This window comes from Ambystoma mexicanum, chromosome 12, assembly GCF_040938575.1.
Source record: "Ambystoma mexicanum isolate Mex_15411 chromosome 12, UKY_AmexF1_1, whole genome shotgun sequence".
NCBI classification, from domain to species: domain Eukaryota; kingdom Metazoa; phylum Chordata; class Amphibia; order Caudata; family Ambystomatidae; genus Ambystoma; species Ambystoma mexicanum.
Genome location: NC_090936.1, coordinates 668,932,065 through 668,956,517, shown reverse-complemented (window position 1 = coordinate 668,956,517; position 24,453 = coordinate 668,932,065). Strand labels below are relative to the sequence as shown.

The 24,453-nt window shown below is 46.6% G+C and overlaps 1 protein-coding gene across 50 annotated transcripts in view; it reads left to right on the top strand.

Moving 5' to 3' along the window:
- The window catches only part of LOC138513982 (mucin-19), a 1,848,798-nt gene that overhangs the window by 18,326 nt on the left and 1,806,019 nt on the right, over window positions 1-24,453 (top strand). For all 50 annotated transcript variants that reach the window (XM_069629210.1, XM_069629207.1, XM_069629194.1 and 47 more), the window contains exon 3: window positions 6,339-6,356. In XM_069629210.1, the coding sequence (XP_069485311.1) occupies window positions 6,339-6,356 (18 nt within the window). The remainder of the gene's footprint in view (window positions 1-6,338; window positions 6,357-24,453) is intronic.

Here is a 24,453-nt window from a genome sequence, read left to right as displayed (position 1 = left end):
CCCCACACACAGCATCTGGACTCCCTCGAGTGAGCACTCTTCCCCAAATAAGCTGCTGCTCAACATTCATCACACCCATTCTCACCTCCCTGCACTAGCTCTACCCCACACACGACATCTGGACTCCCTCGAGTGAGCACTCTTCCCTAGCTTAGTTGCTTGTCACCATTCATCACACCCATTCTCACCTCCCTGCACTAGCTCTACCCCACACACAGCATCTGGACTCCCTCGAGTGAGCACTCTTCCCCAAATAAGCTGCTGTTCAACATTCATCACACCCATTCTCACCTCTCTGCACTAGCTCTACCCCACACACGACATCTGGACTCTGTCTAGTGAGCACTCTTCCCAAGCTGAGCTGCTCTTCACCATTCATCACACCCATTCTCACCTCCCTGCACTCTGCACTAGCTCTACCCCACACACAACATCTGAACTCCCTCTAGGGAAGCACTCTTCCCCAGCTCAGCTGCTGTTCACCATTCATCACACCCATTCTCACCTCCCTGCACTAGCTCTACCCCACACACAGCATCTGGACTCCCTCTAGTGAGCACTCTTCCCTAGCTAAGCTGCTCTTCACCATTCATCACACCCATTCTCACCTCCCTGCACTAGCACTACCCCACACGTGACATCTGGACTCCTTCGAGTGAGCACTCTTCCCTAGCTGAGCTGCTCTTCACCATTCATCACACCCATTCTCACCTCCCTGCACTAGCTCTACCCCACACACAGCATCTGGACTCCCTCGAGTGAGCACTCTTCCCCAAATAAGCTGCTGCTCAACATTCATCACACCCATTCTCACCTCCCTGCACTAGCTCTACCCCACACACGACATCTGGACTCCCTCGAGTGAGCACTCTTCCCTAGCTTAGTTGCTCGTCACCATTCATCACACCCATTCTCACCTCCCTGCACTAGCTCTACCCCACACACAGCATCTGGACTCCTTCGAGTGAGCACTCTTCCCCAAATAAGCTGCTGTTCAACATTCATCACACCCATTCTCACCTCTCTGCACTAGCTCTACCCCACACACGACATCTGGACTCTGTCTAGTGAGCACTCTTCCCAAGCTGAGCTGCTCTTCACCATTCATCACACCCATTCTCACCTCCCTGCAATAGCTCTACCCCACACACGACATCTGGACTCCCTCTAGTGAGCACTCTTCCCTAGCTGCGCTGCTCTTCACCATTCATCACACCCATTCTCACCTCCCTACACTAGCTCTACCCCACACATGGCATCTGGACTCCCTCAAGTGAGCACTCTTCCCTAGCTGAGCTGCTCGTCACCATTCATCACACCCATTCTCACCTCCCTGCACTAGCTCTACCCCACACGCAACATCTGGACTCCCTCTAGTGAGCACTCTTCCCTAGCTGAGCTGCTCTTCACCATTCATCACACCCATTCTCACCTCCCTACACTAGCTCTACCCCACACATGGCATCTGGACTCCCTCTAGTGAGCACTCTTCCCTAGCTGAGCTGCTCTTCACCATTCATCACACCCATTCTCACCTCCCTGCACTAGCTCTACCCCACACACGACATCTGAACTCTCTCTAGGGAAGCACTCTTCCCCAGCTGAGCTGCTGTTCACCATTCATCACACCCATTCTCACCTCCCTGCACTAGCTCTACCCCACACGCAACATCTGGACTCCCTCTAGTGAGCACTCTTCCCTAGCTGAGCTGCTCTTCACCATTCATCACACCCATTCTCACCTCCCTATACTAGCTCTTCCCCACACACGGCGTCTGGACTCCCTCGAGTGAGCACTCTTCCCCAGGTGAGGTGCTCTTCACCATTCATCACACCCATTCTCACCTCCCTGCACTAGCTCTACCCCACACGTGACATCTTGACTCCCTCTAGTGAGCACTCTTCCCCAGCTGAGCTGCTCTTTACCAACCATTCATCACACCCATTCTCACCTCCCTGCACTAGCTCTACCCCACACACGACAGCTGGACTCCGTCTAGTGAGCACTCTTCCCTAGCTAAGCTGCTCTTCACCATTCATCACACCCATTCTCACCTCCCTGCACTAGCACTACCCCACACGTGACATCTGGACTCCTTCGAGTGAGCACTCTTCCCTAGCTTAGTTGCTCGTCACCATTCATCACACCCATTCTCACCTCCCTGCACTAGCTCTACCCCACACACAGCATCTGGACTCCCTCGAGTGAGCACTCTTCCCCAAATAAGCTGCTGTTCAACATTCATCACACCCATTCTCACCTCCCTGCACTAGCTCTACCCCACACACAGCATCTGGACTCCCTCTAGTGAGCACTCTTCCCTAGCCGAGCTGCTCTTCACCATTCATCACACCCATTCTCACCTCCCTGCACTAGCACTACCCCACACGTGACATCTGGACTCCTTCGAGTGAGCACTCTTCCCTAGCTTAGTTGCTCGTCACCATTCATTACACCCATTCTCACCTCCCTGCACTAGCTCTACCCCACACACAGCATCTGGACTCCCTCGAGTGAGCACTCTTCCCCAAATAAGCCGCTGTTCAACATTCATCACACCCATTTTCACCTCCCTGCACTAGGTCTACCACACACACAGCATCTGGACTCCCTCGAGTGAGCACTCGTCCCTAGCTGACCTGCTGTTCAACATTCATCACACCCATTCTCACCTCCCTGCACTAGCTCTACCCCACACACGACATCTGGACTCCCTCTAGGGAAGCACTCTTCCCCAGCTGAGCTGCTGTTCACCATTCATCACACCCATTCTCACCTCCCTGCACTAGCTCTACCCCACATGCAACATCTGGACTCCCTCTAGTGAGCACTCTTCCCTAGCTGAGTTGCTGTTCACCGTTCATCACACCCATTCTCACCTCCCTGCACTAGCTCTACCCCACACACTACATCTGGACTCCCTCAAGTAAGCACTCTTCCCCAGCTGAGTTGCTCTTCACCGTTCGTCACACCCATTCTCACCTCCCTACACTACCTCTACCCCACACACGACATCTGGACTCCCTCGAGTGAGCACTCTTCCCCAGCTGAGTTGCTCTTCACCATTCATCACACCCATTCTGACCTCCCTGCACTAGCTCTACCCCACACACAGCATCTGGACTCCCTCGAGTGAGCACTCATCCCCAAATAAGCTGCTGTTCAACATTCATCACACCCATTCTCACCTCCCTGCACTAGCTCTACCCCACACACAGCATCTGGACTCCCTCGAGTGAGCACTCGTCCCTAGCTGACCTGCTGATCAACATTCATCACACCCATTCTCACCTCCCTGCACTAGCTCTACCCCACACACGGCATCTGGACTCCCTCGGGTGAGCACTCCTCACTAGCTGAGCTGCTGTTCAACATTCATCACACCCATTCTCACCTCCCTGCACTAGCTCTACCACACACATGACATCTGGACTCCCTCTAGGGAAGCACTCTTCCCCAGCTGAGCTGCTGTTCACCATTCATCACACCCATTCTCACCTCCCTGCACTAGCTCTACCCCACACACGACATCTGGACTCCCTCGAGTGAGCACTCTTCCCCAGCTGAGTTGCTCTTTACCGTTCATCACACCCATTCTCACCTCCCTACACTACCTCTACCCCACACACAGCATCTGGACTCCCTCTAGTGAGCACTCTTCCCTAGCTGAGCTGCTGTTCACCATTCATCACACCCTTTCTGAATCCCTAGGATACCCATAGTTTTATACGTGTGCCTGAACACTTCCCGATTAATGCTTTTACAATAGCAGCAGCGGTTTGCAAGGCGCACGCACATGCCTGGAACTGGTTTCGTTAGCACCATGTGGCTCAGAAGCTGAACGGCTGAGCTTAGGCCATGAGCACTCTCTATAAAAAGCACGCAACCACACCTGCCCCCTCAATTTTGGAGACATTAAACAAAGTGAGAAAACGCGGATGGCGCTTCCATGGCTGACTCCTTCGGAGAGGCAGTGTGGCCTAGAGCGTTCATTGCTATCTTTAACCTTTTAACTGCCATGGGTTTTCCCCCCAGTGCCAAGGCCTTTTTGGTGATTTCAGTATCTCACCATGCAAAGCCTTCTAACTTTTTCTCCGTCATTAACCCCTTAAGTGCCAAGGAGGAGCTATCTCGTCCTTGGCACTTCTTGTGCCTTGTTCTTGGCACTATCTCGTCCTAGAAGCGAAAACGTGCGACTCTTTAAACCAGCTCAAGGGAGAGGCGCTGCACTTGGAGCTGACATGAACAGCTGCTTAGACCCTGCAACTAAACATTGCCACCCCATCACGTGCAGGGAAGCAACGTGTAGTGCCCGTAAAGCCTGCCTCCCACACCCGCAGGGGTCACCTGCTCGGAGCACCTTTAAGCCGGGATTCGTCGCATATAGAGAAAGGCCCAGCAGTATCGCAGTGCCAATATCAGCCCTCACCTGTTCATCCCAAGCCCGAGGTCTTCCCAAGTGTCACGTGTTGCTCTTGCAGAGGCTGCCACTTCAACAAAGATGGCAGCAGGTGTATGATCGCCAACCCACTCACCTGAGTTCTGTTGACTTTCTCCACCGTTCGAACATTGCTACAAAAGCCTGCACTGGCAGCCTTACCTCCGGTGATACCGCAAACCGCGTTTACTCTTACCGCCTGATACTGGATGTACTCGTACTCCTCGTTGACTCTGGCTTCGTGTCTGCCTGGGGTGGGACTAGTCTTTTATCTGCAGGCGTAGAGCCCCCCCCCCCTCCTCGACCCCCCACGGGGATGAGCGGAGCATTCATTGCATTGGCTGTACTTTATAATAGAAATTGCCCTCATTGATCTCAGTGAGAGCAAAATGAAGCCGAGGAATGTGGGCAGAGAGCTCCAGAGAGCTACACGTGAGATGTCATTAAGGGCTGGGATCGCAGCGGGCAGAGACACTAAGACCAAAGACCTAAGGCCCATCTTATGTTTAGGTGAGCCATCAGAAGGTCTCAACTCTCAGCCATAGAGGGGTGGGTGCGGGAATTATAAGACACCCCATAAACATGGTCGGATTGGCCCAAAATAAATGGAAAGAAAAAAAAAGATATTCAACATTTTTTGTTGTTGTTTTTTTTCAAAAAGCTTTTCATCCTTCTTAGGTCGATAGTATCAACACAGGTTGGGTGATATTGTATGCATATTTGTTCTATAAAAAAAGATCTTAAGCGTAAGTGCTATACAATAACATATTATCGTTTGGCCTTGGACGTCTGCTTGGATTCACAGTAACTTAGTGTACTTAGGCACAATGCTATTTGATGCCACTTCCTGTTTTGTCAAGAGGTGAAATGTCATGTTTCATGCTTCCTGTGATGTCAATTTGGGGTGGAGTCAAATTACATCACTTCCGGTGATGTCATCAGAGGTCAAGGGTCGTGAGGCGAGGGGTTGGCCACTTTTTTTGGGGGTGTCCGGGCCTATTTCTTGTCCCAGTCCGACCCTGACCATAAACAGACTACTGCGCTATATGAGGTTGGAGGCAAAGGTTGGATTGGCCATTGAAGCTCAGGTACGCCAGTCAGTCTCTAAACATTGCTTATGAAGTCTTGAAAAATAAGCCTCGTCTCTGCAACACGGGGACCAAGAAAGATGTGAAATCGTTTCACTGGCATTACCAATATTCAGTCTCTCTTTTCAGCAACACGGAGTTCACAAACACTTGCAGACGTTTAAATCATAGTTATAAGTTACATCCTACCCACACTAGATTATACGGGGGCTTGGTATAAAATAAAGAGGAGCGACTATGCTGCCTTTGTGGGCGGACGAAAGAGACAACTAGACATCGCCTCACTTAGTAAAAAAATATCATGTTGGTTATGAAAGGTTCGTCCATATGGAGGTTATGAATCAGATCAGTCCCAGAGCGCTGTCCAGGGAGGGGAAACCCTAGTAATGACCACAGCAGCTTTTTATGTATGAAAGGAAATAATGACATTAATTGGACATGTTAATAATAGTGTAATACTTATCTATCATCCTGAGGACTTTGAGTTAGTGGTGGCTTTAGTATGAAGTAGTAGGAGAAATAAGGAGATTTGTATTAATCGAATTCTCGTAAAGTGACACATGTAATAAGTGATTTTGATTTTAAGGGTACCGTTTCTTTTTCTAAGATATCAAGGGTGTTAAATGTATGGAATGTTAACTGATGTAGTTTAGATATTTATTTAAATGACCATCTATTTTAATATGTATAATATAGGGCAGACGTTTTATGTGTTTTTAATGGAAACCCAAATGTACTTTAATTCATAAAAGTTAAAAAAATACATATAGTTATTGTGCACTAACTATGTGTTTTTCCTTTCTCCTGGCAGGTCATCACGAAGGCTCCGGTATGTACATTTATATCTGTCTTCTTTCTTCCTCGCCCACGTCACTTCCGTTCTCCCCCTTTATTCTGTACGTTTTGGATATCATAAAAAGCCAGTGACGTTATTGATCGGTAGTGGCGGTAGTTTGTTGTTTGTTTTTGCACACTGTGCTATGCCTAGGGGCACGAAGGGCCTCCTAATGAGCATGGTAGGGATTGTAAAGGCATGTGGTATTTGAAATACATGCTATTCTTAAAATACCGCCTGCTTATGATTGGAATCACATGGGATACGAGCTGCATAGCCTACACAGCGAGTAGTGTGTGGAGGAAGTAATCCACAGTTACTCAGTGCAGTAGTTCCTCCTAGGAATCCCTTGCAGCAGCTGTCCCCTGCCGTCCCAATGCAGAGGTGGGTGGTGTTTAAACACCAGCATACCCAGTACTCATTCCAGGGCCGCCAGCTGGAAATGGCACACTACAGAGTGTTATGCCTTCCTGCATAGCATTTGGCGTCGTGGGACTATATCTAGCTAGATATAAGGTGGGCTAGCCAGCATTCCGCACTGTGCACTGCAGGCACATGGCATCTGGGTCTCACCCTACATGAAGGCGGGTGGGTGGTGGCGACTTCTCAGGACTGCCACTCACACACCCAGTTATAAGTAGTCTTGCCCGACGGCTCAGTGAGCTAATGCATTCACGGAAGAGATCTGTGTGCAATTTAAGGGTCAAAAATGTACATCTGAGAGGGCCAGCTTACGCTCCCATCATTCATGCTTGATAACTTGATTGCGACAGTATCTCTCGATTTTTCACTTTACATAGTGGGCCATATTGATGCAATTATGATTAAGTATGGTTATTTCTGTTATTAGTAATGCCTTATTACAATAGTTCTCTATGTACACATGATCTCTGATATTGTACACGCAGGTTGTTTTTACAGCCATCACAAAGCATGACTATGTTTAGCCAAGATTTTGGAAGTGACCCTTAATGCAGAGCAGGCGGTTTCAGCTCAAGAGGTCCATGGCTCTTGCCATGTTATGTAAATATCATGCATTGATCACTCCTGCTGAAATGACATTTCATTGCAGAGAAAGAGACTTCTGCTCTAATTTGATTTGGAGGTTGAGTGTCTCTGAGCAGCGCATGACAGCGTTCACTTCTCAGTCCTGACCAGCGGGTAACCCCTGATTTCAGCCTGTGTGGAATCCGCAGTATCCGGGCTCACTGGGTGAAATGTTGGGGATGTTGGCCTATTAAACCTGGGGAGGGGGGCGGGCTTATCAGCATTTTAGAGTCTGTCATTTGTAAAGACACTAAGATAAAATGCAACTGTATTCAATAAAATATATACCCCTATTCCAATATATCCTAGGTGAAGATGATGTCTCTGGTATGTACACTCAGTGTTCTCTGCTTTGCTTTTACAAGACTCGCTTACTTCGTATTTGTGCTGTAATGCTTTTAATATGTATAAAAATGAAGATATCTCAGAAGCTCACATGACAATTTGAAATATCCTTAAATAAAAAAAATGATATTTGCACTTGCAAAGAAAGGTTGTAAGATGTGATGTATTTGTGCAGATGTTTATTCAATTAAGAAATGTTGCATTATATATGTGTCAGTCACCTCCTACTAACCCCAATTTGACAGTGTTTGAGTCGGGTTTTAATGTAGTTTGAACGCATGTGTTTGTGTTACATAACGGCAGGGCTTTAAGTGGGGTAAGAAATCGAGGGGGGGCCCTCGTTTGGGGGCGTGGCTTGTGGGAGGGGCGTGGCCTAAAAAGTACGCAAATCGTAGGGTATACACACAAATATATATAAATGTTATATATTTGTGTGCGTACCTTACTATGGTTGTGTACTTTACAAGCCATATTTTATAAACGTAGAAATACGTTACATATTTCTATGTTTAGAAAAGATGGCTTGCATAGTACACAAACCATAGTAAGGTACGCAAACAAATATATAACATTTATATATATTTGTGTGTATACCCTACGGTTTGCCTATTTTTCAGGCCATCTTTTCTAACATTTCAGGTTTATAAAAGATGGTTTTGAAAGTACACAATTCAAGCTATCTTTTATAAAGCTTTGACTACGGACAAAATTGTCCGTCGGCAAAGCTTTATAAAAGATGGCTTGAAATGTGTACTTTCAAAGCCATCTTTTATAAACCTCGAAATATGTAGAGGAATCCCCAGGGTTAAAGACGCCTCGGCGACCTGGGGAAACAAAGGGACAGTAACTGCTTCTGGTGACCTCTCGCGCGAGGGGTCACCAGATGCAGTTACTGTGACTGACGGAAGTGGCAGCCAGTCACAGCGTCGCTGTGGCTGACTGCCACTTCGGTCAGCTTGCATGACTTCATTGCAGGCGCAGATAATGCATCCCGCCAATGTTGCGGTAGGACGGGGCCCCGGCAGGGCCCCGGCTCAGTCCCACTTTTTGGAGACTGCTGGGGCCCGGCCCCGGCCCACTTTAACCACTGCATAACGGTCAGAAACCATGAAAGTTATGTTCAGAAACATAAAACGTTTTACTTATGATAAATTGATATATATATTTCGAATAAGGTGTCTCTGTTTGACTAAATACTGAAAGTATTTAAAGCATAAAATAGTGTATTTAACCACAGAAATGCATGTGATAAAAAGGGAGGGGTAACCAGTTTCTTCATACGTTTAGCACAATAGCTGGGGCCGCAGCCACCTCTGCTGCTGTAGTTTGACAGTCACCCTTTCATTTTACTCTTGAGGCCTCCATCTTAACTTGTCTTTGAATAACTCGTAAGCTTTTGAAATGTTAATTAGATAGCTCAGCTGGTTGAACACCCGCTGCTGTGGTATGTGTGTTATCTGCAGGTTCCAGGTTCGAATTTCGGCAAGCTCGAATCAGCCTTTCATCCTTCCGAGGTTGATTAAATGAGTACCAATTTTGATTGGGTAATAATAATCTATATTTATAAAAGTGAAAATTTGTGGGTTTGTGGCAAAGCGTTGTTCCTTATACAATTCCACACTGTTTCACGAATCTGCTCAAAATTTTGCATAGTTACCTGTGAGGACCCTCCGGACATGAGTGGCTACATAACATTTGGAAACCCCACCTCTTCGCCTGATTTCAGCACCTTCACCCATGAGACATTTGCCTGAAATCGGCAAAACACCAATGTGGTCGTAGAAGGACTGTTCCTCAACCGTAGAATGCACGGTTTCTGGGATATTTGCACCTCAATGAACTGCACCACGCCCGGGTGATGCAACAGACGGGGAGAGTGCACAGTAGGTCCCAGTATGCAGCAGCACACCAACTCTCGCCTCCCCCCAATGTCTGCTCTGGGGTATGTCAGCCAGCCACACACGCCCATTCTCAGTTCAGTTTACTCCTGAGTGCAAGGCACATCACGCGATAAGCGAATCAGAACAGCGACCTACAGGAACATTGATTTGCAACAATTGATGAGAGTGTTGTCATGTCTGTCCACAGAACCAGTTTGGACAACGTATACTTTTTGCTAGTTGTATAAGAAAAAATGTCCATCTAATGCGCTTTCGATATATTTCGGATGGTTCCATGTCACTTTGCTGACAGTAATTACTCCGTGATCATTTACCCCAAAGTAATTACTTCAACATTTTTCATCTATTTATTATTTTTTCTTATTTGGTGGGGTCCCCACCCGCCTTCCCCTTCATTACTGCACCTACCCCAAACTCTACCCACCCCTTTTTACCATCTTCCCCCAAAGACCTATAATTTTTCCGTTGAAAAAGAAACAACGGGATACTATTTTGTACATAGATACATTTCAAGTTATTATTATTAATGGTAATGTTATAGATCGTGGCCAACGTTAGCATGCTGAAAGATGACATGTCTCAGTAAGCATAAATCTACCTGCCTTGATCTTGTGTAAAACCTTATGTAATGTTTTAAAAATCGGATATTTCTCCTTGGAAATGGATCAGATTAAGAGTGAGGTTGGCAGGTTAAGCCCTTACGATGGTTGGTTTTGCTTTCATGCTTTGGCATGATGAAAATATTGCATCCATAAGTGGTCAGTTTAGAGAACACCAGTTAATATGGTGCCCTCTAATCAAGCTCTCTTCCCCACTGCAGAAGTAAGATGGGGCAACATCTTAATATAAGACGCCAGCTTCCCTGGACTCCACTTTACCCTGTCTGAGCGAGATGATGCCGATCCTAACCAGGGACGGCATTAGGGCCTTTTAACCTTTTCATTTGAAAGGGGCCATGAGCCTCAGGGGGGACTCCAGCAACTGCCCCCATGTTGCCAGTTAGCAGACTTATAACACAGCAATATATTCCTCTCTGTATTACTTTCATTCTGCATCTATACATGTGTGCTTTGGAATGCTCACGTTATACAAGCTGAGTTTGTAGGAGCCCTTCCGGTGGTCACTTCCTTGTTTGTATACGGAAGTGCTATCACCTCGTCGCTTTTCAACACTGGTTCTTCCACATCAGCCACTTACAGACGACGAAGGATTTATAGCTTTTCAGTGGACAGTTAGTGTTTCATCTCCCTGCTGGCTGGCTTTCTCGTGATAATCGTCAGCTATTCACCCCCAGCTTTTATTTCTTTGTCTCCATTATAATGTATGCACCCTGCCAGTGCCGCAGACTGTTTTCCACTCTAAACAAGCCCCCCCCCCCAACATAATTTTTAAACGGGCTCTCACACATCTTCAACTAGGCCTGATCCGGCCGCTCTGCTGCTGCCTCCCTGTGCTTTTCCCAGAGCCGCTCTTGCAGGCTTAGCTGCGGGTGCCAAGGAGGCCCTGTGCACTTTGGTAAACACAGTAGGAGGTTTAGAATGTACTAGTCTGTCCCCATATCCTGAAGTTGATTGATTGTGCAGGAAAACGCGTTTGAAGACTCTTCTTAATCTAGAGTATTGAAAGCGATGCTGCAACCTTCTTAATAGAAGTATTTTCCCTTTGAATGGTATGGCTGCGTCCCCATCCAAATCCTTGGGTGTCCTTGCGTAGTTGAAACTTCAGACATAGTTAGACTCTGAGCACAACACGACTCGTCAAGAGCAAGCCTCTTGCCACCAGTATGGCGAGTAGGACAGCATGACCTTGGCTTTTGGAGCGACACGCCACGGTGTGTGCACGTAGAATCTCCTCGGGGTGTTGTGCTTGTATTTGGCGGGGATCCCCAGAGAGGTGGTGGAGCATTGTGCCACAGGCGTCGGATGAAGTGTTTACCTCTCTGTCAGAACACCTCCGACATTGTCTCGCTCTGGCCTCTTCACCCGGGCAAGCAAGTGTTCACGACGCGCGGAACCAGACCTCATTACAGGATACATTGTTTAATCAAGAACCCAGGCAAGGGCGCTACAGGACGTGGAGTGTTCCGAAAAGGCAAACAGGAGTCGCCCTGTGATTCACGCACCCCAGGGTCCATCCAAGAACCAACAATGGGACGAATGCGCAACTGCCACGTTTTTAGAGAGACTCGCATATAGCAGTCTTTTGTGTTTAAGCACCACCATGGCGCTAAAAAACTTTGCAGAACATTTCCAAGTGTAGCAGCCAACCATCACGCCTGGTTGTAAAAATCACGAATTGTCAGTAGTGTGCCAGCTTGTTAGCAGAAGGCCTGCGTCTAAAAAATCCACAAAGGAGCTATGGCAGATATTTGCACTGCGCATTACGAAATAAGTAAGATTCATTTGAACCCATTTCTATATCGCTGATTACGATGAAAACCCATTTCTATATCACTGCTAATTTGCGACAATAAGATGCATTCACAGAAGAATGCAATCTTTTGCACGAATGAAAATTAGGATAGTTGAAAACCAGGTAACAGTGTCATATTATACATATATCAGGACTAGCATGCACTGCTCCACAAGTTAGATAATTGAGAGTCCCGGGGGACGAAGTGAGTGATTCTTGACTTATTTCCAGAGGTGTCCAACTCCGGACCTCGAGGGCCACAAACCCAATGGGTTTTTCATGGTATCCTGCATTAATATTCATGGGGTAAATTTGCATACATTTAGAGTGAATGCATGCAAATTAATCTCATGCATATTAATAAGGGGTATCCCGAAAATCTGACATGTTTTCGGCCTCGAGGTCTGGAGTTGGACAACCCTTCCTAAACTGTGATCTCAACCTCCTATCTGTGTAGAAACTGATCTTTGACTAAAAGGAGAGATTCCATAGGCCCTCATTACGAGTGAGCCGGTCTGAAAATGAGGCGCTGGTAACAAAGTTACCGGCTCCTTTTCCGGACTGACTCCATCTGTGTCTGCCGATAGGGGCTGTGAACTACTGACAGGCCTGACCTGCCAGTAGTTCAGGCCCCTACTGGCAGATAAAACACTGAAGCACTGGCACCGTTACCAACAGTGCCAGTGCTTCCGTGTTCCCACTCCTGTGGAGTACTATGGGACTCCACGGGAATGGGAACTTACCATTCCGCCGTCGCCCGTATACCGGGGAAATGGTTGCCGGTAGGCCGCCGGTAGGCCGCCGGTACTACTGGTGTCCTACCAGCAACCTCGTAATGAAAAGCACAGACTTCAATGTAAACAACATTCGTAATCGCTGTTCCCACCTGCTCTTAATGCATCGAGCGAGCATGCATTGCACTCAACCACCACTAGAGGCAACAGCTGGTTGACCGTTTACACAGGGATTTACAAAGACTGTGGTGTTGATTTTCTATGTTTTCTAGCACTGGCTGGCAAGGATCACAGGGGTCAACCCAGATGATGGCCTTACAACCTATGTACAGTGAAGAATGAAAGCGGTTATGGTGAAAGTGATCGATTCTACAGTGGGCGTAGCCTTGCACTGGGAGAACACTGCTCACAGGGACTGTCCTAGCTGGCTGTCACTGATGGAGATTTGGGTGACCTTGGCCGCTCCCTCCTTCTCTGGTCCATTTATCAATCGAATATGAACTGCTCTGCAATACAGATTAGGACATGCCCTGGAAAATGTTCAAATATTTAATTGCACAAGCAGTATTAAGCACACACTTATACAAACCCAAACACTTTTGTATGTAGCAGCAAGCAATGCAACTTGCTCACAAGCCCTGCATAAATGCACATAAACAAGTCATTGTAGCAAATCCCTTGAAGCTATCTTCCTGCACATTGGCCAGATTATTGTCTATTTGAGAATGGATTAGAGGAAATTCATGAGGGGTGCACTAAGTGCATATTGTGTGGGGCAGGCATTCTTCATCAGCAACATGCAATCAGAAAAACACAGCGTTGCATTAAAGACCAAAAGGAACATATCTGGAATAACCAAAAATAGTCATTATATGCAGGAAGGGAAGTTTAATCCATGTAGTATGGTCCTGGCAGGATCTGTCCATTGACCCCCAAACAAAACTCCACATTCTAACTGGTAGATATCATCTAAACATTTCCGGCATTGGTGAATGGGGTTATAATAGAGATGTGGTCAAGCACAGACGCACTCTAGCAGTCGGAAGTTGAAAGAGAAATCCAATTTCACGAAGTCGTCAGTCTAACAGGAAGTAGCAACAGGGAGAGACCTGATAGGCCTGTGGGTACTCATCTTCTGCCAATTCCAAGATGTATTCCAAATACTAAGACGACCACAGTTCCTTTTTTATTGTTTTTATTTTTAAGTGCATTAGTTCAATACATGAACTTTCTACACTATTTCACAACAATTCAAATACCAATTCATCAACAAATCCAATATATACTTATACATTTATGCATCCACGTATACATCAATTAATAAAATTCCATACAAAGAGTAAAAGTAAAAGAAAAACACACAACCCCTTAATAAACACGGCTATTCCAAAATGTGCATTATAAAATGAAGGGCTGACAGTGCCCATGCTGCAGTGCGACCACCCAATGCTTTCGCCCAAGCTTCATCGACCATTAAAGTGTTAAAATCTGCTAGAACGGGACCGAAAACAGGAGGACGAATGTTCCTAAGAGCTCTGCATTCTTAAACCAAGTGAGAGAGAGATTCAGCCTGGGAATATGTTTTTTTGCTCTCAATAGCTCTTTTGTGGGGATAAAGGTTTTATCGAACTTGCATACATTTTACTCTCCACTGTGCATTTGAAAATCTCTTTAAGTAGTCCTGCACAGAATTTAAGGATTTAATCTCTCAGGCTAGGCGGGTCAATGAATTATATTTCCCAAGCTCCTCAATTGTATTTATCCAATTACACTGATTTAGTTTTCTTTTTACTTTTCGAAGGATGTAACTGCTCCTCTGATGCATCTATTTCATTATAAAGATGTAAACAGCCTTCAATCCATTTATTAAAAGCAGGGTGTGATTTACATAGTCTTAGCTCCTTTAGATAGTACCATATAGAGAAGTCCTGCACACTAATTATTTTAGCAAATAAGGTCAATTGTTTCCATCTTACTTTTGCTACTGAAGATGTGAGCCCAAGTTCAAACCCAAGCGCACAGTTAGATACGTACACCTTGCAGAATTTGAAGCACTCGCTTCCAGAATACACCTTTGAGGTGATCCCATAATAATTGCATATCCCTCAAACTTGTCTCTGCTCCATATAAAATTATCTCGCCAACTTTACATTTATAAAAATTCTAACACTGGTAGAAGCGAGAATTGACTGAATCTGCCATTGATAATTATAGTCTGGGATGCTAAGGTGAAAATGTTATTCTTCAGCTAGTCAATAATCCTTCACAGACACATAGTGGAAAACCCAAATATGTAAAAAGGGGGACTCTCTCTAATTGTTCCTGCTTATAGAACCATCTGAAATTACCATAAACATTGTTCCCAGCAGCTTTTATGGTAAATATCTTCGTTTTAGCAATATTCACTGGTGTCTCATTATTGGCAGCGTAACGTTCGAGGGCCCTAGGCTGACGTTGAAGTCCTATTGACGTATGGTCCAGAAGAGCAAGATCATCCACATAAAGCAGCTAGTGTATCACCTCTAGATCCAATTTAGGAGGGAATGCAACTGAATTTTCCAATGCTACACCAATATCAGAAAAAAAGGTTGAATAAATGGGGAGCGAGAACGCTGCCTTGATTCAATCCTAGATTTGTATCAAGCAGCGCAGTTAAAAGCCCTTGCTTATTCAGACTTATCTGGACCTGGGTATTGAAATGGAGGGTGATCACCATATTTAGTAATTATTATTATTTATTTAATGTGATATACTTTAAAATTAAACTTTTCACATAATTAAGTATAATGCATATATTTATAAGGAAAAATTAATTCAATACATTTACATTTCATCATTTATACATAATTATATACTGCACATTACTTTTAAAGACACAACATCAACCTACATAAATATTACTCCATAAAAACGCAGTTACATCTGAAACGCCAATATTTTAGCATTACAATATCAATAATTTAAAACTCTAAACACCTTCAAAAATCACCCCGACCCTAAAAATAATACTTTTTATATGTAACCAAATGCGGTAAAGTGCAGTATGAGTTGATACAGAGTCTGTATGAGGCAAACATTCCACAACTCTTGTGATTTAATGGAATCATAATCATAATCAGATACCAAATTGCCTGAGGTCACCATACCCAATGCACCCAAATATGGGGTACCTAAACATATGCTTAACATGCTTTCTTTTCAGGTAACCGACACATTCTGCGAAACCTTAAACTCACTAGGTAACTTCCGTCTGGCTATGTGTGAGGCACAAAGAGGAAGTTGGTTTGTGCGCATCAAAAGGCGCAACCTATGCACCGCAGGGTCTGGTCACTGCAAAATGTAAGGCTGGGGCTTCTTATTAGAATGGGTACTGCAGCAACTGGGGCATAACCATGTAGTTTATATAAGTGGTCATAACTGTGTACCCAATCCCATCTTTCTAGTCCTCTTGCGAAAGCTCCCTTCAGTATGTCGAAGCTCTTTCTCCCACAGAAACATTTAAAACTCTCTGTTCAGTTTTGTGAAGGGACCTCCCATTTTGGGTAGATCTTTTTTATACATTGACTTATATACATTGACCCAATTAAGGTTAGCATTGGGCATTTTGGGGGTGAGACCAGATTTAATGAAAAATGTACCACTCCTTTTTAATACCATGGCTTTTAACGAAATAAGTTCCAATTGTAAACATAAGTATTCCATGGGAGTCGATTGAGGCAAACCTAGAATGCTACCCCAGAAGAATCCCTCGATTCTATTAAGTCAGTTCAGTTCAGAAGCCAATGCTTCTAGCCCATATGAAATCGATGGACAAAACCACTGCTTGTACAATACAACTATTCCTCCCATTGAATGACCTGCATATTATCCAGCAAATTGTCACGCCGCGCGCTCGCTCGCGGGCGTCACTTACTTGTCCTGGGGTCCCTGGTCCACGGCCGCAGCGGTCCCCTCCTTCATGGAGACTATACCCGCGGTGGCGTCTTTCCTCACGCCGACCTGCGGTTCGGATGGGCGCCATGGACGCCGCCATCTTGCGAGGATCTGCGCATGCGCGGATCGTCAGTGTTTCGACGTCCCGCGCATGCGCAGTGTCGGAACATGCGTTCCAAGCCTCGCTTTGCCCCTGAGCTATAAAAGGGCACCGCATACACAGGGACGACGCGTCTCAACGCGGTTGTTACTGTGTATGCGCTGCTGGAGTCCTGGCACTTGTTGTCCAGTCCTCCAGTTTCCTGTTCTATCCTTTTCAGCCCAATTCTGCCTCATTTCCTTATTCCAGTCTTGCTTCCTGGTCCTCCTACTCTTTCTGCTCCTTCATTCTGATACCTTGTCCTTCCCTGGCTTATGGTAGAGTAGGTTATCCCTGGGTTCCTAATTGTAGTGGGAATCTCCTGTCAGTTGTGCCTTCTTACTGTTGCCTTCCTTTGACTGTCTTGTGTCCTGCCAGTACCTGTGCCTTACTGCCTTTTGGGAGTTCCTGAGTTCAGTCCTGTTATCTTCGGTGATTTCATCAAGCCTTCTCAGCCAGTGGAAACACTGTCCCGACGTCACGCAAATTCTGAGAAGTGCCACCCGTGGCGTTGGGAGTTGGTTCAGTGCCGTCCTGTGTTTACTCACCAGGAGGGGATTGGACTAATTTCTCGCGTTACCCATTCATCGGCCATCTTACATCGACATACTGGCAACCTCAACTCCACGGTCTACAGGAAGCAGAGGTAATTCACGATCTCGTGAAGATTCGTTTAACAGATTGAGACGCCTATCCCTCAGTCCCGACATGGACGACATGCAGGAACTACGTGAAGAAATGCGTGCCATGCGCCTGGAAATGACCACTCTCCGCCAGGAAAACAACACTCTCAGACAAGCATTGGATCAATGTTTGGCTAATCCCGCACAACCTGTCACACCACCTGAGAACTCCATGGCTTACACCACTCCGATGAAGTATGATGGTGATCCGCGTCGAGTGGCTGAGTTCTGCACTCACTGTCGGATCCATTTCCAATTCAGGTCTACACATTTTTCTCAAGACAAAGCTAAGATCGGGTATATCCTTGGAAATCTAACTGGCAATGCACTCGCCTGGGCCGCACCTTTGGTCTCTACCAACAGTCCTCTGTTGACCGATTTCGCTGCCTTCGAGAAAGCCTTTTTGGATGTCTTCAAACCGCCCAATTTGGCAGCCATGGCCCAGAATCAATTATTGGAGATCAAGCAAGGGTCAGGTGACATAATCCATTACATCAGTCGGTTTCGACAACTAGCAACTGATTCGCAATGGCCCGAAATTACTCAAAAAACCTTGTTTCGTCGGGGACTACGAGAGGAGTACAAAGACGAATTGCTGCACATTCCGGAGCCAGAAACGCTGCCAGCATTGGTGGAACAAGTCTTACGCATTGACCACAGGTTAACCGATCTGACAGGTATCAACCAATTCTTCCAGCACAGAACTCTGGACCGGCTGTTTCTATCGATGTAGCACCAGAACCCATGCAGTTGGGTGCCGTCAGAGGTCCGTTATCCGAGACTGAAAAGAAAAGAAGACGACAGAAGAACTTGTGCATGTATTGCGGTGGTGCTGGCCATTTTCTAGGTACCTGTCCGTTACGTCCTCTGAAGAAACAGGAAAACTAACAGGCCCGTTGTTTCAGGCGAAGGCAGCAGCGGGCCGCCCTTCTGAATCCGTCCTTCCCCCCATGAACTCAGTACCCTTGTTGATTTTGAAAGTCGGTGTTGCTTGGCTTGGAAAGTGTGCGAAGACCTGGGCCCTTTTGGACTGCGGAGCATCTGGCAACTACATCGATGCTTCGTTCGCAATTACCAATGGAATCTGTTTACACAACAAGGAACGACCAACGGTGGTTGAGGTAATCGATGGCTCTACTTTGTCTTCTGGTCCGGTTTGCCAACACTCCGATCCCTTGTGGCTCTCTGTGGAAGGGCATCTCGAACGTATTTCATTGGACGTCATCAAGTCTCCTTCATTTCCGGTGGTATTGGGTTTACCATGGCTGTTGTATCACAATCCCCAGGTTGACTGGACCGCTCGCTCCTTGGTGTTCTCTTCGACACGTTGTCCTAGTGTCTGTGTAATACACAAAACCTTTCCGGCAATTTTGGAGTCCCTCAATCCTGCTGATGTATCTGCTCGTTTATGTGCCACTCAATCGGTTCCTCATGAATATGCCGGATACCACAAAGCGTTCTCCAAGCCTGAGGACATACCACTACCACCCCATCGGCATTTTGATTGTTCCATTGACATTCTGCCTGGTGCGATCATTCCCCACGGCAAGATCTATTCGTTGACTCACTTCGAGAAGGACATACTACAGGAGTATATTACGGATTGCCTCAACAAGGGATATATAGTGCCGTCCAAATCCCCTGCAGGATTCCCGTTGTTCTTCGTCAAGAAGAAAGAGGGCACTTTGCGTCCTTGTATCGACTACCGTCAACTAAACGAGATCACGAGGAAGGACAGGTACCCGTTACCACTCATCCGGGACATCATCGAATCCCTGAAATCAGCACAGATCTTCACCAAGCTGGATCTAAGAGGGGCCTATCACTTGGTGCGAATTAAGAAGGGAGATGAGTGGAAGACGGCCTTCAAAACACCTATTGGTCACTTCGAATACAGGGTGATGCCGTTTGGCCTCTGCAACGCCCCGGCAGTCTTCCAACGGTTCATGGACGATGTCTTTTCTGACCTTATCGGAATTTCTGTCTGGGTTTACCTTGACGATATTCTGTTTTTTTCTGACACTCATACTGCACACGTGGCGCATGTACAGGAAGTCCCCCGTAGATTGATACACAACGGTCTGTATGCCAAAATCGAGAAGTGCCAATTTCATAGGGAGAGCATGGAGTTTCTGGGTTACGTGATCAGCAACACAGGAGTACAGATGGATCCCGCAAAACTGCAAGCTATTCAAGAATGGAAATCGCCACATGGCGTGAAGTCACTTCAAAGGTTCTTGGGCTTTGCCAACTTTTATCGGCGTTTCATTCCACGCTTCTCTCAACTGGCCAACAGTTTAACCCACCTGACCAGTACCAAGGTGCCGTTTCTCTGGGACACGCAGGCCGAGGAGGCATTCCAGGAATTAAAAAGATCATTCATGTCGGCTCCTGTTCTTAGACATCCAGATGATGTAAAACCGTTTGTGGTTGAAACAGACGCCTCGGACTACGCAATTGGGGCGGTCCTACTACAGCAAGATACAATCACGGGAATAGAGCACCCGGTGGCGTATTACTCGAGGAAGTTGTCAGTGAGTGAGAGAAACTACGCAGTGATAGAAAAGGAATTACTGGCGATAAAGGCTGCCTTCGAGGAATGGCGACATCACTTGTTGGGTGGGAGGTACCCGGTGGTGGTTCGCACGGATCACCGTAATCTACAGTTCTTGCGCTCTTTACAATGCAGGACCTCCCGTCATGCTCGTTGGGCCTTCTTCTTTTCACAGTTCGATTTCACCGTCACGTACATTCCTTGTTCCCAGAACACTAAGGCTGATGCCTTGTCTCGGTCTCTGGAAAACAACGTTGAAGGTGTCAAAGAACCGGAACCTTTGATAGCGTCCAAACATTTCCTATCGATGGTGACTCCCCAGCTCCAACAGTTTACTGAGGCCACACGAACGGATCCCTTAAGAACACAGATACTACAACGTGCTGACATCAGGGAACGTGATGGCTTATTATTCTTCAAGGATCGTCTGTACGTCCCCACATTGGAACTCCAGAAAATCGTTTTACTGAATTGTCATGATTCCGTCGTTTGCGGTCACCGTGGAGTTCGTACAACACAAGAACTGGTTGCACGACAGTACTGGTGGCCTGGATGGGCTACAATGGTAAAGCAATACGTGGACTCATGCCCGGTATGTGCCCAGACCAAGATTCCTCGCAAAAGACCCATTGGTCTTCTACAACCCACGCCAATGCCTCCGTACCCTTGGCATACCATCGCCACGGATTTCATCGTTGACCTGCCCCTGTCTGGTGGCTTCACGTGTACAATGGTGGTGGTGGATTGTTTCACCAAGACAGCTCATTTCTTGCCCTTTCCTAAGCTGCCCACTGCATCCCAGATGGCACGATGTTTTCTACATGAGGTGTATCGCCTTCATGGTCTTCCGGAGAAGATATTGTCTGACCGAGGCTCTCAATACATCTCTTCCTTTTGGGGCCAACTGTGTCGGCATTTGGACATCCAGCGAGCTCTGAGTTCCGGCTATCATCCGCAGACTAATGGACAGACGGAACGTACCAATCAGACCCTTGAGCAATACCTACGTTGTTATGCCAATGCTACCCAAGACAACTGGTCGGAGTGGTTGGACACCGCGGAAGCATCTTACAACAACGCTGTTCATTCCGCTACCGGACTCAGTCCTTTTTATTGCTCTACCGGTCTTCATCCTCGACTGCTGCCTATTCATCCAACATCTTCCAGCGGCGTTCCATCTGCAGATGCCCTGGTGTCCCTGATTCGCGATCAACATCGTCTGGCGGCCGGTACCTTGGCAGCGGCACAAGCACATATGAAGGAGCAGGCTGACAGGAGACGGAGCCCTGAGCCTGTCCTTCATGTTGGGGACATGGTTTGGCTGTCCTCCAAGAATCTACCAGTACGCAACTTACCTGTGAAACTAGCCCCCCGCTTTTTTGGTCCCTTTCGCATCACAGGGCGTATTTCACCTGTTGCCTTTCGTTTATCTTTGCCCCGCTCTTGGAGGAACCATCCTGTCTTTCATGTTTCCCTTTTGAAGCCCTACGTCCCCGATGTTATGGGTCGTACCTGTTCCCGTCCTGCCCCGGTCTTGGTTCGGGGGGTTCCTGAATTCGAGGTGCAAGAGATATGTGATTCACGGATTTGGCGAGGTGCTCTGCAGCTTCTGGTCAGCTGGAAGGGTTATCCTGCTTGTGACCGTACTTGGGAACCGCGCTCCTTCGTGCATGCACCGCGCCTGGTTCGGGACTTCTATCTCCGCTACCCTTGGAAACCCGGGGCTCCGGGGTTGTCCGGGAGGGGGTATGGTGTCACGCCGCGCGCTCGCGGGCGTCACTTACTTGTCCTGGGGTCCCTGGTCCACGGCCGCAGCTGTCCCCTCCTTCATGGAGACTATACCCGCGGTGGCGTCTTTCCTCACGCCGACCTGCGGTTCGGATGGGTGCCATGGACGCCGCCATCTTGCGAGGATCTGCGCATGCGCGGATCGTCAGTGTTTCGACGTCCCGCGCATGCGCAGTGTCGGAACATGCGTTCCAAGCCTCGCTTTGCCCCTGAGCTATAAAAGGGCACCGCATACACAGGGACGACACGTCTCAACGCGGTTGTTACTGTGTATGCGCTGCTGGAGTCCTGGCACTTGTTGTCCAGTCCTCCAGTTTCCTGTTCTATCCTTTTCAGCCCAATTCTGCCTCATTTCCTTATTCCAGTCTTGCTTCCTGGTCCTCCTACTCTTTCTGCTCCTTCATTCTGATACGTTGTCCTTCCCTGGCTTATGGTAGAGTAGGTTATCCCTGGGTTCCTAATTGTAGTGGGAATCTCCTGTCAGTTCTGCCTTCTTATTGTTGCCTTCCTTTGACTGTCTTGTGTCCTGCCAGTACCTGTGCCTTACTGCCTTTTGGGAGTTCCTGAGTTCAGTCCTGTTATCTTCGGTGATTTCATCAAGCCTTCTCAGCCAGTGGAAACACTGTCCCAACGTCACGCAAATTCTGAGAAGTGCCACCCGTGGCGTTGGGAGTTGGTTCAGTGCCGTCCTGTGTTTACTCACCAGGAGGGGATTGGACTAATTTCTCGCGTTACCCATTCATCGGCCATCTTACATCGACATACTGGCAACCTCAACTCCACGGTCTACAGGAAGCAGAGGTAATTCACGATCTCGTGAAGATTCGTTTAACACAAATCTACAAACAAGCAATGGTATTTTTCTCGCTTTCCTAGTCTTGGATTCTATAATGCAATCGTAATTAGAGCAATTTGAGATCTCCAGCCCCAGATACCGGTAGGAATCTGTGTATTCAATCACTCCCAGTGCCGTATTCAGTGCTAATTTGTTAACTTTTTTGGAGGAAACCATCATAACCTTAGTCTTTCCCAGGTTGACTAATAACTTGTTTTTCTCTGCGTAACGGCTTAATCTGTTCAGCTGCTGCTTCATTCCTGAATAAGTCTGATCAAAAATGACCAGGTCGTCAGCATATAGCATTGCAGAGACCAGTGTAGACCCTATTTTTGGGTTCACTTTGACTGCTAAACACTCGAGCATATCCGCCATGTATTAATTAAAAAGAAGTGGAGCCAGTATACATCCCTGTCTAACACCCCTGTGTATGTCAATGAATCTGAATAAAGTCCTATTATTACCCAATTTTATTATAGCAGGGGTTTGTGTATGAAGGGCTATAATAAGTTGCAACAGCCAATTGGGGCACCCCATGCCCCTAAGCTTTCCCCATAACACATTTCGATTAACCAAGTCCAAAGCTGCACGGAAATCAACATATTTAATATACAGCATGGGGCCCTCCCTGCTTTTAGCTCGACTAATCAGAATATCTAATAATGTTATGTGTTGTATTTGACCCTGAACGAAAACCTGGCTGAAAGGGATGTAGGGATGCAATATGCTAGTATTGTTGGGCCAAGCTTGAAGCTGTTCCAACACGCAAGAAGCAAACACCTTTCTGGAGACATCTAAAAGTGATAACAGCCTATAATTTTCAGGTGATAAATGATCCCGTTTTATAGACCGGTTACCAACATAGCAAACCTCCAAGACACAGGAATTTTACATGATTCACAGACCTTGTTAAATAGCACACATAATAATATAGCCCAAACCCAGGGTCTCCCTTTTGGAATACTGCAGGCAGCCCAGTAGGGCCGGGAGCTCTACAATTATTTTACTTAATTATCCTTATTTAGTAATGCTAATGGGCAACTCCCCATTCCTTTAGCTTTGCCCGTAGTTGATTACGATTTACACTGTCGAATGCCATAGAATAATCTAGGAACGTAATGTAAATCAGCTTATTTTTCTGTATTGTTTCCGCTTTAAGCAAACGCAAAAGAAACCCATTCTAAGATGTACAAGTTCCTTTAACAAAACCTGACTGCCACATATGAAGCCTACCAGTAGTGGTAGCCCATCTCAGAAAATCTTCCTTTAAAAGAGAGGCAAGGTTTCTTACTGGCGATATCTAATAGGGCAATAGGTCTATAATTCGAAGGTTTGGTTCTGTCACCCTTTTTAAAGATTGCTACTAAGAGTGAAGATCTCCAAGAATCAGGGCTTACTTTACAGACCAAAGTATTTTTCAATGATCCCTTCTAAAAGTTTGCCCACAACATTGGGTTAGCTTTTAGTGTTATATTTGTAAGGCTGTCCGGGCCGGAAGCTCTAGAGTTCTCACTTTAATCAACCTTTCTATTCTATCAAGATCTAAGTCAAGCTCCCAGACTTCTGCAGGAGGAATATACACTGATTCAATCAGAGAAGTATTCCAGTATACTGACATAAAATAGGATAACCCTACATTTTCATTGATAGGGATAACTTGGACTAATTCCTGGCATTTTCCATCTCAGGATATCTGCTTCCAGAACTCATGAGAGTTCCT